Source organism: Pelodiscus sinensis, chromosome 1 (assembly GCF_052426305.1).
Source record: "Pelodiscus sinensis isolate ZL-2025 chromosome 1, ASM5242630v1, whole genome shotgun sequence".
Lineage (NCBI taxonomy): Eukaryota > Metazoa > Chordata > Testudines > Trionychidae > Pelodiscus > Pelodiscus sinensis.
In genome coordinates this window covers 58,155,716-58,170,045 of record NC_143052.1, presented here as the reverse complement: position 1 = coordinate 58,170,045, position 14,330 = coordinate 58,155,716, and the positions used below count along the sequence as shown (strand labels likewise).

The 14,330-nt window shown below is 40.6% G+C and overlaps 1 protein-coding gene across 5 annotated transcripts in view; it reads left to right on the top strand.

Annotated features, from left to right (window-relative positions):
• The window catches only part of SLC38A4 (solute carrier family 38 member 4), a 67,808-nt gene that overhangs the window by 37,917 nt on the left and 15,561 nt on the right, over window positions 1-14,330 (top strand). For all 5 annotated transcript variants that reach the window (XM_006126473.5, XM_075930566.2, XM_075930559.2 and 2 more), the window contains 5 exons: window positions 134-364; window positions 2,855-2,945; window positions 9,114-9,229; window positions 12,078-12,151; window positions 12,268-12,360. In XM_006126473.5, the coding sequence (XP_006126535.2) occupies window positions 246-364; window positions 2,855-2,945; window positions 9,114-9,229; window positions 12,078-12,151; window positions 12,268-12,360 (493 nt within the window). In that variant the 5' untranslated portion in view covers window positions 134-245. The remainder of the gene's footprint in view (window positions 1-133; window positions 365-2,854; window positions 2,946-9,113; window positions 9,230-12,077; window positions 12,152-12,267; window positions 12,361-14,330) is intronic.

The window sequence follows — 14,330 nt, the reverse complement described above, 5'->3', positions numbered from 1 at the left end:
ATTTATTGTATTTTCCAAGTCTGCAACAGTTGCTTCTCTTAATATTATTACAAAGAACAAACATAGAGTGAATCACACTTATTTATCTAATTTGAGAAAAATTCTAAGAAGTTATTTTGTGTTGTGTTTGCAGAACAGAGTGTTCTGAAAGTTAACACATGGTGGAGAGAACCTGTAAGCAGAAGGTACAGTATTGTTTACACTGTAGAAGCTCGTCTGTGTATTAGAAAGCGCTGACAACTCAAATGGATCGTATGGAACTGCAAAATGTCAACATCAAACTTGATGAGGAGAGCAACAGCGGAGAAAGCATTGAAGACAGCTACACTGATATAACAGATCCAGAAAAGGCTACTATTAGCAGGTATGCATGTAAATAAAAAGGGCTTTATGCTCAGACTAAAAGGAGGTAGCCAAAGACTAACAGATATACCAGACTTTTATTTATGGCACCCAAACATTAAATTCAGATTAGGTCACGAATCAAAATTAGTCTGATTGCTCAGTGGTTATTCCCTACTGCACTCTTTGACATGATTATTGTTCTGGTTAGACTCGCTGAGATATTCAATGTCAATAGTGAGGTGCATTAGTAAATTGTTTGCTGAGGTTTACCTGCACTGAGGCTGTGTCTAGACTACATGCCTCTGTTGTCAGAGGCATGTAGATTAGACACATAGGCAAAGGTAAATGAAGCTGCGATTTAAATGATCGCGGCTTCATTTACATTTACATGGCTGCCGCGCTGAGCCGACAAACAGCTAATCAGCTGTTTGTCCGCTCAGCGCGCTGGTCTTGACGAGGTTTACCGGGGCTGCCGACAAAGGGCTTTGATGTCGGCAGGGGAGCGTCCAGACTAGCGCGCTGAGCGGACAAACAGCTAATCAGCTGTTTGTCAGCTCAGCGCGGCAGCCATGTAAATGTAAATGAAGCCGCGATCATTTAAATCGCGGCTTCATTTACCTTTGCCAAAACAACAAATCTACATGGCTCCGTCGACGGAGCCATGTAGTTTAGACGTACCCTGACTGTCCAGTTCTTGACTCTGCTGTCCAGTATCAAAAATGCTCAGTTCTCATAATACCTATATATTATTATAAAGGCAATTACAGGGTTCTTTGACACCTAGATACAAATAATTATTAAGTTTTTATTGTTTTCACTCAAAATTGTTCACAATTTACACAATCTTTTATTTTAAAGATTATGTGTTTTAAAACTACTTTCAAGTTCAAGCAATGACCTATTGAACATGCAATTTCAATGTGAAAGTTTTATTCAGAGAAGTAATTTATTTCTTCTTTTACTTCCTTATTAATAGAAATGTTTTGGAGAATGTCTCCATTATGACCAAGGGCAGGTCTACACTGCAGTGTTATTTCCGAATAACTGACATTATTCTTGCCTATGCAACAAACCATTATTTCAAAACAATTTCAAGATGGCGGAATTTTTACTCCAACTCCTGTAACCCTAATTTCATGAGGAGAAATGGAAGTTGAAGGAAGAGTGTTCTTCTTTCAACTTCCTGAGGTGTAGACAGAGGCAAAAGCTGAAGTAAGGTATTTCAACTTCAGCTATGCAACTGACATAGCTGAAGTTATGTATCTTAATTCGACTTTTGCCCTGCAGTGTAGATGTGCCCCAAGAAATCAAATAGAAGTCTGATGATTCTTTGAGCTTAAATTAATCTAGAATGTTAAGAAACATCACAATTTTAAAGTCTGAAGCAAAATCAATGAAAATCAGTATGGGTATGTCTACACTACCCCGCTAGTTCGAACTAGCGGGGGTAATGTAGTCATCCGCAATTGCAAATGAAGCCCGGGATTTGAATTTCCCGGGCTTCATTTGCATGAAACCGGCCGGCGCCATTTTTAAATGCCGGCTAGTTCGAACCCCGTGCCGCGCGGCTACACGCGGCACGGAGTAGCTAGTTCGGATTAGGCTTCTAATCCGAACTAGCTGTACTCCTCGTGGAATGAGGAGTACAGCTAGTTCGGATTAGGAAGCCTAATCCGAACTAGCTACTCCGTGTCGCGTGTAGCCGCGCGGCACGGGATTCGAACTAGCCGGCATTTAAAAATGGCGCCGGCCGGCTTCATTCAAATGAAGCCCGGGAAATTCAAATCCCGGGCTTCATTTGCAATTGCGGATGACTACATTACCCCTGCTAGTTCGAACTAGCAGGGTAGTGTAGACATACCCTATGAGCAGGAGAGTTCTAAGCAACACTGGAAATCAGGCTGCTTCATTAAGTATCTAAATATAGAGTAAAGAGCATAACTTTGGGAACCCACATTTGATACTCCTGACTCCAGAATTCAATGTAACTCTTAAAATATTATATATTTTCATTGCCTCTTAAACACAGCCATGAGCCAAAGTTCAGGTCTGGACCCAAACTCTGGCAAGTAAGGGAATTCTTCTGCAAAAAGGCGTGTGTGGACAGGGAAGAGGGAGTTTTTGTGCAAAAAGAGGAAAGAGGAAAAAGCACGAGTGTGCTGGTGGCCATTCTGTGCATACCAATCAGTGCTTACATGGAGAGAGAGCATCCATGCAGTAAGAGAAGCTGGAAAATGCAGTCAATCCTACAAATCTGCCATGTATGGTTTAGATTCCTTTAAAATTAAACAAAATTGGTAGGTCAAATCTTGTGTGTCTCATTAACTTTTAATGCAGTACTTCCTTCAATAGAACTCCCATCAATTTCACTGATTAAAACTGAATAAGGAGTTTTGAATACAGGGCCTGACTCATGCAGCAGGAGTCTTTTCTTTTATTTCAGTGGGACCTCTTGAGTGTAATAAACTTTATTTTGTTTTCTGTTTTTTTTTCTTTTCTTTGTGTTTAGTCAATTTGCTAACGATGATGCAGAAAATCAGAAGTTCCTTCCCAATGGATTTCTGGGTAAAAAGAAATTGGCAGACTATCAGGAGGAATATGTAAGTTTATTATTAGTTTTTCAGTAGTGGATTCAGGAATATTGGGAAAGTCAGAACAATATATATGAATCTCTTTGCAAACGTAAAAAATGTTACTGCAAAACTCACCAAAGAATCTTACCAGCATATTTTGTTTATTCCTGCTGTGGTAGAGTGGTTACTTTTGTCTGCCTTAATCATCAAGTATTAAGTATGCCTCTATTCAGACTATAAACATGACATCACAGGGTTCTAGTGAATCGTGTCCAAGGGCACATCTACACAGCAGGGCTACGTCTAGACTGGCAAAAGTTTTCCATTAAAAGCATTTGTGGAAAAGAGCGTCTAGATTGGCATGGACGCTTTTCCGCAAAAGCACTTTTTGCGGAAAAGCATCCGTGCCAATCTAGACGCGCTTTTGCGCAAAAAAGCCCTGGTCGCCATTTTCGCAATCAGGGCTTTTTTGCACAAAACAAATCTGAGCTGTCTACACTGGCCCTTTTACACAAAAGCTTTTTGTGCAAAAGGACTTTTGCCCGAACGGGAGCAGCATAGTATTTTCGCAAGAAGCACTGATTTCTTACATGAGATTATCAGTGTTCTTGTGGAAATTCAAGCGGCCAGTGTAGACAGCTGGCAAGTTTTTCCGCAAAAGCAGCTGCTTTTGCAGAAAAACTTGCCAGTCTAGACACAGCCCTCGGCTAAACTTGAACTAAGCTATGCAACTTGAGCTAAGTTGCATAAGTTACGTCGAAATAGCTTATTTTGGCTTTTGGTGCTGTCTACTCAACAGGAAGTCTGAGTAGAGCACTCTTTCTTCAATTTCTCGTACAATGAGGTTTACAGGAGTTGGAGTAATAAGTCCTCCAGCTCAACACTATTTCAACATTACGTCGAAATAACTGCTTGTGTGTAGATGCAGACTGTTATTTTGGAATAATGTCAGTTATTCTGAAATAACGCTGCTGTGTAGATATAGCCTTGGTGATTTCCAGATACAATATTCTCTATCTACAAATAAACAGATGTTTTCTTTCCAACTGTGAGCATTGAAAAATCACTCTAGTACCTTATAATTAAGCTAGGGGTTTTCTTTCTTCTCAGTGGGTCCTAATAGTAAAGTTTTCTTTGACTAGATACTGCCTTCAGTAACTCTCTGCCAGCACATTGTCCCAGTAATTCTAATTACAACTATTAGCTTTCAGTGGATTTATATAGACTGAAGGGTAATGTTTGTGTAATTGCCACCAGACAGATTTGAACCTGGGACCTCTGAAGCTTAGTATAGGAGCCGCTGCAGCTTGAGCTGTAAAAACAGTTGATGCTCAGCCCTTGCTGTAAAGCTCTTTTTTTCTTATCTGTTGCTGTGGTCTAGGTGCCACTGCATAGGACAGGGAACTACACTAGGGCTATGTCTAGACTGCAAGCTTCTTTCGGAAGAAGTTTTTCCAAAAGAGATCTTCCAGAAAAGCTTATTTTGAAAGAGAGCATCCACACAGCAAAAGCGCAATGAAAAAGCAATGCGCTTTTTCGAAAGATAGCGTCCAATCAATGTGGGTTCACATGTGGCCTTTGGTGGCCAGGCTGGTAGCTATCCTGCCCTAGACAGCTGCATTCCTGTGCCTAGTGCGGAGGTCGTGCACGTTGGAGGCCTCCCCCCAAACCTCAATGAGGTCCACGGTCTCCGCACTAGACCAGGCGGGCACCCGCCTCTTGCAACAGGAGTGCAACAGGAGAGACTGAAGGAGCCTTACATCAGGATATCTGATAGGGTCAGAGGTGGCAGATACTTCTCCCTCTCTGGAGTCTCCCACATCATGGGCAAATACCCTAATTACTATTCTAAAAGCTATGATTGAGGTTCCATCTGTTTGTGTGAACTCACAAATGCTTATCTTTCCCTGCTTTGTGAATCACTCTGGGACTATGTCTACACTGCACTGGTAAATTGGAAAAAGATACGCAATTTGTGGTCCTCAAATTGTGTATCTTTTTCAAGAAGCTTTTCTGAAATTTGGCACATCTACACAGTGCCAAATTTTGGGAAAAAATGGTCTTTCAAGCCATCCCTTATTTCTCATAGGATGAGGTTTACAGGGATGGTGAAAGAGCGCATCTGCTGTTTCGAAATTTTTCCGAAAAAGCAGTCATTCCTTCGATTCAGAGTTGCTTTTCTATCTCGGAAAAGCAATGCACTTTAGACTTAGCCCAAGAGACAGCACTGGACAACTACAGGAAGGCAGTAGTGCAAATGACCAAAGTCAGAAACACAGCGGACTACGGAACTTTTGCTGAAGTAACATGGATGCCCAGGGAATTCAGTGGGAGCTCTGTGAATCACAGCAGAGCCTAAAACTGGGTTTTAGGTGACTAAACCCAGACATAGGGTATGCCTACACTACAGAGAAGATTGAAGCTTCCACTGTCGACCTTCCGGGGTTCCAATTAGCAGATCTAGTGAAGAAATGATAATTGGAACTGAGAGAGGCACTCCAGTCAATGCCCGTAGTCCTGCTCCCACAAAGAGTAAGGGAAGTCGAAGGGAAAGTGTTCTCCCTTAGACTTCCTGCAGTGTGGACAGCACCAAAAGTCAAGTACTTCAACTTCACTTACGCAATTAACGTAACTGAAGTTTCATATTTTAATTCAACCTTATCCCGTTGTGTAGACATGTCTTTAGAGGCCTAAATCAGGGGTTTGGCCACCTAAATATTTTGTGAATCTAGGTCTGAGATTTACAGGATCAGGACCTTCTATTTTATAATCTTTGGGGTAGGACTCTTTCTTCATGTGGTTTCCTTCATGTGGTTTTGTGGTCAACTAAACACCCTGAATCTGAATCCTGCTAATAAATATTTAATAACAATTCCAAGTCATTCACTACACTGTGAAGTCACTCCACCGGTGCAAATGAGAATGCAGAAAAAGAGCTAGTTTTTTCCACTGTTATCATAGAATCATAGAATCCCAGGGCTGGAAGAGACCTCAGGAGGTCATCGAGTCCAGCCCCTACCCAAAGCAGGACCAATCCCAACTAAATCATCCTATCCAGGGCTTTGTCAAGCTGAGACTTAAAAACCTCTAGGGATGGAGATTCCATCACCTCTTTAGCTAACCCATTCTAGTACTTCACCACCCTCCTAGTGAACTAGTTTTTCCTAATATCCAACCTAGACCTCCCCCACTGTAACTTGAGACCCTTGCTCCTTTTCCTGCCATCTGTTATATATTGTTATATATTGTTATGTTTCTTTATTTAGGCATGTTGCAACCAAAAAAGATGCATTTATGGTTCTTAGTAATGCTCGGTAACTAGTCATTGCTGGCAGTTTCATTTTGATCAGTTACTAGTATGGACATAACTCTCCAGCCCATTGATAGTGATCACTCATTGCTGAGTGCGATCATCTTCCATGGGAGTTGTGGACCTTCAGGTGGCTGATAAGGCTGATCCTTGAAACGTAAGTTCTATTACAGTGAGGAGACAGGTACAGCAGGAGGCGACCTTGACAAGAAGCCAATCTCTCCTTCCTCTTGTGCCTCTTCTCCTCTTCAGCACGTCAGTGGGCAAATTCAAAATGCAGAGAGCCATTGCGTAGGACTTGCCTTCATTTAGAGCGATCCTGAGCAAGTGTCTCCCAACTGTTAATGTCAATGTTGCACTTCTTTAAGTTATCCTTTAGCAAGTCCTTATGAAGCTTCCGTTGTCCTCCGACGTCACAGTCTCCTTCTTTCAGCTGAGAAAACAGGGCTTTGTTTTGAGAGGTGATGGTCTGCCATCTGAATAACGCGACCAGTCCAGCGAAGTTGTTGACGGATGATCATTGTCTCAATACTGATGGTCTATGCCTCTTCCAGAACACTGTTATTAGTGTGCATGTCTTCCCATTTGATCTTCCAGATCTTGTGGAGGCAGCATTGGTGATACCTCTCAAGGACTTTCAAGTGATGTTTGTAGGTTGTCCAGGTTTCAGATCATTACTATAGTGTCGGGAGAATGACGGCTTGATAGACAAGAAGTTTGGTGTCTGTTCAGATGTTGTGATCTTAAAAAACCCTACGGCATAAACAAGCAAAGACTGCACTGGCACAGCTCAGACAATGTTGGATTTTTACAGCAATATCTGTGCTGGATGAAAGACAACTTCTAAGATAGAGAAAATTATCAACATTCTCCAGGGCCTCTCCATTGATTTTAATAGATGGGCACGCATTACCTCATTTGGAGAGGGCTGATGGAGCACTTTGGTCTTCTTGATGTTGAGGGTGAGACCAAGACATGCATAAGCACCAGGAAACACATTCAAGATAGCCTGAAGATCTTTCTCAGAATGAGAAAAAACTGCATTGTCATCAGCCTACTGAAGTTCCACGATAGATAGATTTCCATGGTAGAAATCTTACTCTTCGCTTTCAGCGTGCTAAGCCTAAACAGCTTTCCAGCCATTCTGTAGATGATTTCAATCCCAGCTGGGAGCTTCCCAGCAATTAGGCAGAAAATGATGGTAATAAAGACTGTGAACATGGATGGGGCAATGATACATCCCTGTTTGACTCCTGTTTGTACTGAAAACGGTTCACTCTGGGAGCCAGTGCTCCTCAGAACAGTCACTTTCATGTTGTCATGGAGCAACTTTAGGACACTGATATATTTATCAGGCCAACCAATCTTTGAAAGTGCAGACCAAAGGGCTTGGTGAATCACTTTGAAAGTGCAGACCAAAGGGCACAGCAATTCATTGAGTCAAAGGCTTTAGTTAGATCAATAAAAGCCATATACAGTGGTTGGTTTTGCTGCTGACACTTTTCTTGAAGCCGCCACGCAACAAAGATCAGATCTGCAGTTCTCCGACATGGTCCAAAGCCACTCTGTAACTCCAGTAAAATTTCTTCTGACAGGGGCAGAAGACGGGTTGCAAGGACCATGCCAGAATTTTGCCTGAAACAGCAAGGAGCGAGATATCATGATAGTTTCCACAGTACACTTTATCCCCCTTCTTACAATGAAGGTGTTCCTCATTTCACTAGGTATCTCCTCCTTTATCCAGATTTTAAAGATAAGTTGGCTAAGCTGCCAAATTAACTCTGGTCCACTGTCTTTAAAGATTTCAGCAGGGATCCCATCTGGATTTGCTGCTTTGTTGGTCTTCATCTGCTTGATGGCATTGTATACCTCATGCAAACTGGGAGGGTCTCCGAGCTCATCTCTAGAAGGTCGTTGGGGGATTTTCTCAAGAACATCATCTGCAACTACGGAATTACGATTAAGAAGATCTTCAACATGTTCTTTCCAGTGAAAATGAATGGCTTCATCGTCCTTCAAAAGTGTGGTTCCATCCTTAGAGCAAAGGGGATTCATGCCATGACAAGCTGGCCCATAAACAATCTTAATGGCACTAAAGAAACCATGTGTATTATTTGTTCACCATTTGTTCAAGTTCTCTGGTTTTACATTGGACTTCTGTCTTCACCTTAGCACAGGCTTCTCTCTTTGTCTTGCAATTTAAATCATTCTGCCAAGCACAAAATGCCATTCTCTTCCCATTGATGAGCTGCTTGATTTCAACATCATTCTTATCAAACCAGTCCTGATGCTGTCTAGTGTGGTTGCCAATGGTTTCCTCTCGGATATTGATGATTGATGCTTTCAGCTAACTCCAATGTTCCTCAATTTCTTCCAGAAACTTTTCTTATAAGACTACTTGGAAGTGGTCATGCTTAATGGTGTCTTTTAGATCTTGAACCTTCAGCTTGCGCCTGATCTGTTTCTTTTGCAGCCTCCATTTGAGTGCCATCTTAATTTTCATTATGGATCAAATGAGGTGATGATCAGTCCAGCAGTCATCAATACTTGTCATTATTCTAATGGGGTATGTCTCCATCCCATTAGGATAAAAGAAAAGCTATGGTGTTGATGCTGTAAACACTTACTACCATGACAGTACTTGAAGCAAAGGGCATTTGCATAATAGTGCTATACCTATGTTGTAAACCTTTTGAGACTGCTAGGGCTCCAGTGCACTATGGTAATACAAATAATAAATGGCAAGTAGTAGGCGTCTAGTAAAAATGTTGGTAGGATCAGGCAATGTGATAAGACAACATCCATACGGAACATAGGAAAGATAAACAGCTTTACAGGGCAGTCATTAAGGCATAATTTAACTCACATTTTGTTGTTTCTAATAGCACCCAGGAACCACTTCCTTTGGAATGTCAGCGTTTAACCTGAGCAATGCCATCATGGGCAGCGGCATCCTAGGGCTGTCATATGCCATGGCCAACACAGGAATTATACTTTTTGTGTAAGTATGCAAAAGGTGGCTCAGAAAAGTGAGGAGACTATAATTAGAGAGCTATCACTAGTGTGTCTGTGATTAGGGAAATATGTGTAAGGGAAGAACCATATTTTATAGCTGAAGAGATTGTTATTTGTTAAGGTCTCCAGTAATTAAAACATTTTAATACCATTGTAAGACTCTGTCTAATGATGATAAACCACCCTAATTTCAGCTCTGCTTTGTATTAGATTAATTGCTGGGAATTTATAATGGCCAGTCAAAAACAAATTGGAAGGACACTATACTTTTTTCTTATAAAATAACAGCAGCATTCCCTCTATTTCAGTACAAGCAATTCCACACAAGCAGGGAAGTGTATATTTATGTATATGTTTTTAATTATAACTTTTTAGAAAAGGAGGAGGAATACTTTGTGCCCATATAACTTTACCTCTGAAACAGATGTAGGTGCAGAATACCAATACGGTTATAGATTTACCAATATTTAATGTCCATCTGTCTGTACCAAATGTGCTATCACTGAAGACAGAAATGGCATGTCACTGACATACGGTAATATACAGCATATATTTTGATAGACACCAACAGACGTCTATGTACAGACATCCCTAGCTGTCCCTATCAAGTTGAGAGAGAACATTTAAAAGATGTCTCACTTTAGCAAGTAGCTTTAGTTTATAATCTCATTTAATGAGGGCCTTAATGTTAATCCTCCTCTGTTTAGTAAAAAGTCTAGAATGTAATGTGGGCCATTGCTTTACATTACTGGAAAAAAGTAAAAATTCGGATCAGCTTGCAGAGTTTTCTCTGTGTGATTCCTCTAGACTTATGGAAGTTGTGTAATAAAAACTCTGCAGTAGGCTTTGAAACTATATACTTAGTTTGCAAGAGAGAATGGCATCTCCTATTTTTGGCTGCAGAGTTTTTGCCTGAAATTAATTATAAGTCAGATGCTACTACTTTTACAGCTAAATACTTAACCTACAAATCAGGTAGTTAAGTGTTCCACAACAAATGGAAACTGGTTTTAAAGGGGAGTGCTCTAGAGCCAAGAAACTTCAAAAGGCTTTTAAAAAAAACTCTTTAGAATTCAAAACTCTTCTTCTTTAGGGTGTCCAATAATAGCCAACTTGGTTAGGCTAGTCCATGGTATATTAGCTCTGGCTAAAAGAAAGTCTCCTTCATTTTCTAAATCCTAACTGTTAGAGTTCAGGATGTTCGAAACTATGGCTAACAAATCTTAAATGTAGCATAGACACTGTCATAAGCCTAGTCACATTAGCTTTGGCAGAAATTAAAATGGTCACCCTTACAGTGGAATAATTTTTAAAGAGTGCTGCCTAATTAAAAAAAAACATAAACCACTTTCTCTACCCAGCAGCTCACTTTCTGTCCTATCATATTTTCATTCTTTGGGGGTGAGAACATTCTCCCTTCTTATAGGGGAAAGTCTTATTTAAAAGCAGACAAGTATGTGGAGGATATCGTTACTTTAGTGTCAGGCATAGACTTGCTATGCAAGATCCTGTTGTTACAGATTGTGACTTTAGTTGTCAAACAGACTGAAAAATTCCATTTGCCAAACTAAATCTACCGTATTAAGCCTAATTCAAGTTATATTTACTGTCACTAATGTATTATTCAGAGATGGCCCAAATGCTCCCTTTCAATGAGCTTTTCCACAGGAAGGAAGGTTCCTAAAGTTCAGAAAGTTTAATCTTGCAGCATCCTCCCTGCATTCCCTGCACCCCCAGGGGATGGAGGAGGATGGTTTGCAGCCGCATAGAGGAGACAGGGGGTATGGCCCTGAAATTCCATAGCTCTGCAAAATCCACAAGAAACTCAAGTCCCAACCCCACATGGATCCAAAGGACCTGCATTGGACCAGCACCTTTATACCGATCCAGTTTCTCTTTAGTCTAGTATTGTAGCTAATTCAAAAATCTTGCCATAGTTCAGTTCTTTTCTGTGTGGTGCAGAAGACTGTGGATTGATACCATAATGGGAACACATGGCCAGCCAGCCAACATGGTTGGGAAAACCTTCAGCAGGCCCATCTCACTTTTGTTTACCTAAATGTCCATAGCCATGGAGTCCCAGAGTTCCCATTGTCTCTGGTTCACCACTTCTAGCCAAGGGGAGCCATGGAAAGCGATGTGATCTGGAACACTGTTTCCTGTGGCTGGAATTGGCAAACTAGAGCCAATGGGAGCTGTGAGGCTCCATGTCTATGTACCCTTTAGGTAAAAAAGTGGCATGGTTCCACTAGCAGCTTTCTTAAACTGGACCTCTGGCCCACTTTGAGAAACACTGATATATATTTATAGTGTCAAAAATAGCTCCTAAGCTCAGACTTCATGGTTCATAGACAGCCTAATGCTCTGATTTTCAGACATAATGACTAACCAACATCTGCCATTTAAGTGGTTATGGTATTTCAGATGGTTTAGAGGTGCTGGGAAAGGAGAAAGGGTTAAGTTACATTTTGGTAAATTGGTGGGAGTTTAAGGCCCTGGATCCTGGAAGGTCCGCTCATGTGGAGTCCAACTGACTTCACTGGAGCTCTGTGCAGATGCAAGAATCTGCCTTTGCAGGACAATAAAGAATCAGAGTCTCAATGGGTCTTAAAATATTCTCTAGAGGGAAACCAGATAGTGCAACATGCATGTTGCCAGAGGATGTATAAATGACAGCCTACGTTGATCTCTGCTTTATGTCCAGTGACTCCAATACTCAAACTGATCTTGTGACAATGTACATGTTAAACTAGCAACTCAGTTCATGTTCTGTTAAGTCATTTTAGTTCATTTACTGTCAGCTTCAAGATTCTAATTCCTGTTATTCCTTACAGAATCCTACTGTTCAGCATAGCAATATTATCACTCTATTCAGTTCACCTTTTACTGAAGACTTCAAAAGAAGGAGGTATGAGGAAGACCCTGTTACTTAACTGAATGCTCATGTTGCATGCACATATTTCTCCTTTAAATGTGTGTAACTGTGTATTTTTACAGCCAACCATGTTTTCTTGTTGCATCTAGGCTCCCTAATATATGAAAAACTAGGTGAAAAGGCATTTGGATGGCCTGGAAAGTATGGTGCTTTTATTTCGATTACAATGCAGAATATTGGTGGTAAGGGCAACATATTCTTATAAACAAATATTTTAAAGCTTATTTTTTTCTCCATTATGAAAATACACACTGGTTTTCCTTGCGTGCACATGTCCTCAGGCTGATGCAGATGCCAGCATGGATTGAGCAAAGTGTATGGCCCACAGTGATGTGCATAGCTGAAAAAAAGGCAGACACATTACTTTGACCTCACAGTAACAAAACAAAAATAGGAGAAAGATGCTTAGTAACTGATTTTCCAGATCGATTATATCATGACAGCATATTTTAGTTTGGGCTTGGTTCTGTGAGATGTTGAGCACTGTCCATTCCCACTGTCTAAGAACTTGATCCTGCAACCATCATCCACACAAGTAAACTTTACTCACATGACACCTCCCATTGCATGCGTAACAGTCCCAAGTGATTTCCCAAATGAGTAAAAGTTGCAGGATTGGGCATTAGCTCATTGGAGAGTCTCATCTTTTTTTAAATTAATCTATTCTCGGGGCAGAATCATATTTCTGAGAGCTCGGGAGCCTTGTAACTTTTTCTACTTTGTTAATTGCAAATGGCTGAAATAATTTAAAAAGCAGTTTGCAAAATGAAATGGAAATAGGTATCATCTCAGTTTTACAACTTTGTTCTGTTTGAAAATCTCTAGAATCTGGCTGCCAATCACAATAAGCCATCCAGAGCAAAAGAAACATTTCATTCATATAGCAATTTCATAATAACTATTCTAAGATTATGCAGTCCTCTCTATTGTGAATGGATACTATCAGTCCTTCTCTTCTGATTGGCTACTATGATTAGGGCCTTACCAAATTCACGGTCATAAAAAAGTGTCATTATACTCTGAAATCTAGTTTACACCCTTAACCCACTATGAAATCTGGTCTTTTTGTGTACTTTTACCCTTTACTATATAGATACTACAGAGGAGACCAGCATTTCTCAAATTGGGGATCCTGTTCCAAAAGACTGGTTATTTTAAAAAATTTAAAAAACGATTAGTCTAGCAGCACCTTGATGGTATCACGAGCTTTCGTGGGTGGGTACAACCCATTTCTTCAGATGACTGGAGTATTAAAAGTCCAGATCCAAGAATAAATAAGGGAAGGAGGGGGGGAAAGGAAAAAAAAAGATAAAAAAGTAGTGAATTAGATGTTCAAATTACAAAAGGCTGATAAGAACAATTAGCACCTCTGTTAGCATCCATTGTTAGGTTGGTTGGTTAAGTTATTAGGATGTGGAAGGTAGTGTGCCAGCCAGCTGATATCTTTATTCATTCCTCTCTGATAAGAATCACACTTGTTAATGAAATTAATTTCCAACCCTTCCCTGTGTATTTGGCTTATGGAATTGGCCTTCCCATTTCCCCTTCCCCCCTGCCACCGCCTTCCCTTATTCTTGGATCTGGACTTTTAATACTCCGGTCATCTGAAGAAGTGGGTTGTACCCACAAATGCTCATGATACCATCTACATGTTTTGTTAAGTCTTTAAGGTGCTGCTAGACTATTTGTTGTTTTTTAAGTTTTTCAAGTTACAAACTAACTCGGCTACCCCTCTGAAGCTGGTTATTTAAGTACTGACACCATTACTTCTGCACTGCTGCTGGTGGTGGCTTTGCCTTCATAGCTGGAATACAGACCAGAAGCTACCACTCTCCAGCTGCCCAGCTCTGAAGGCAGCATCACTGCCAGCAAGCGGTACAGAAGTAAGGATACCACAACCTCCCCTACAATAACCTTGCAACCACCCACAACTCCTTTTTGAGTCAGGAGCCCTACAAATTACAACATCGCGAAATTTCAGATTTAAAGAGCTGAAATCACAAAATTTATAATTTTTAAAGTCCTGTAACCATGAAATTGAGCAAAATGGACCATGAATTTAGTATGGCCTTATGACTCTCAAAGACCAAATGTGTGTCTTGGCTTCTGTCCTTTCTTACTAAATCAAATACAGTTTAACTAGACAAAGAAA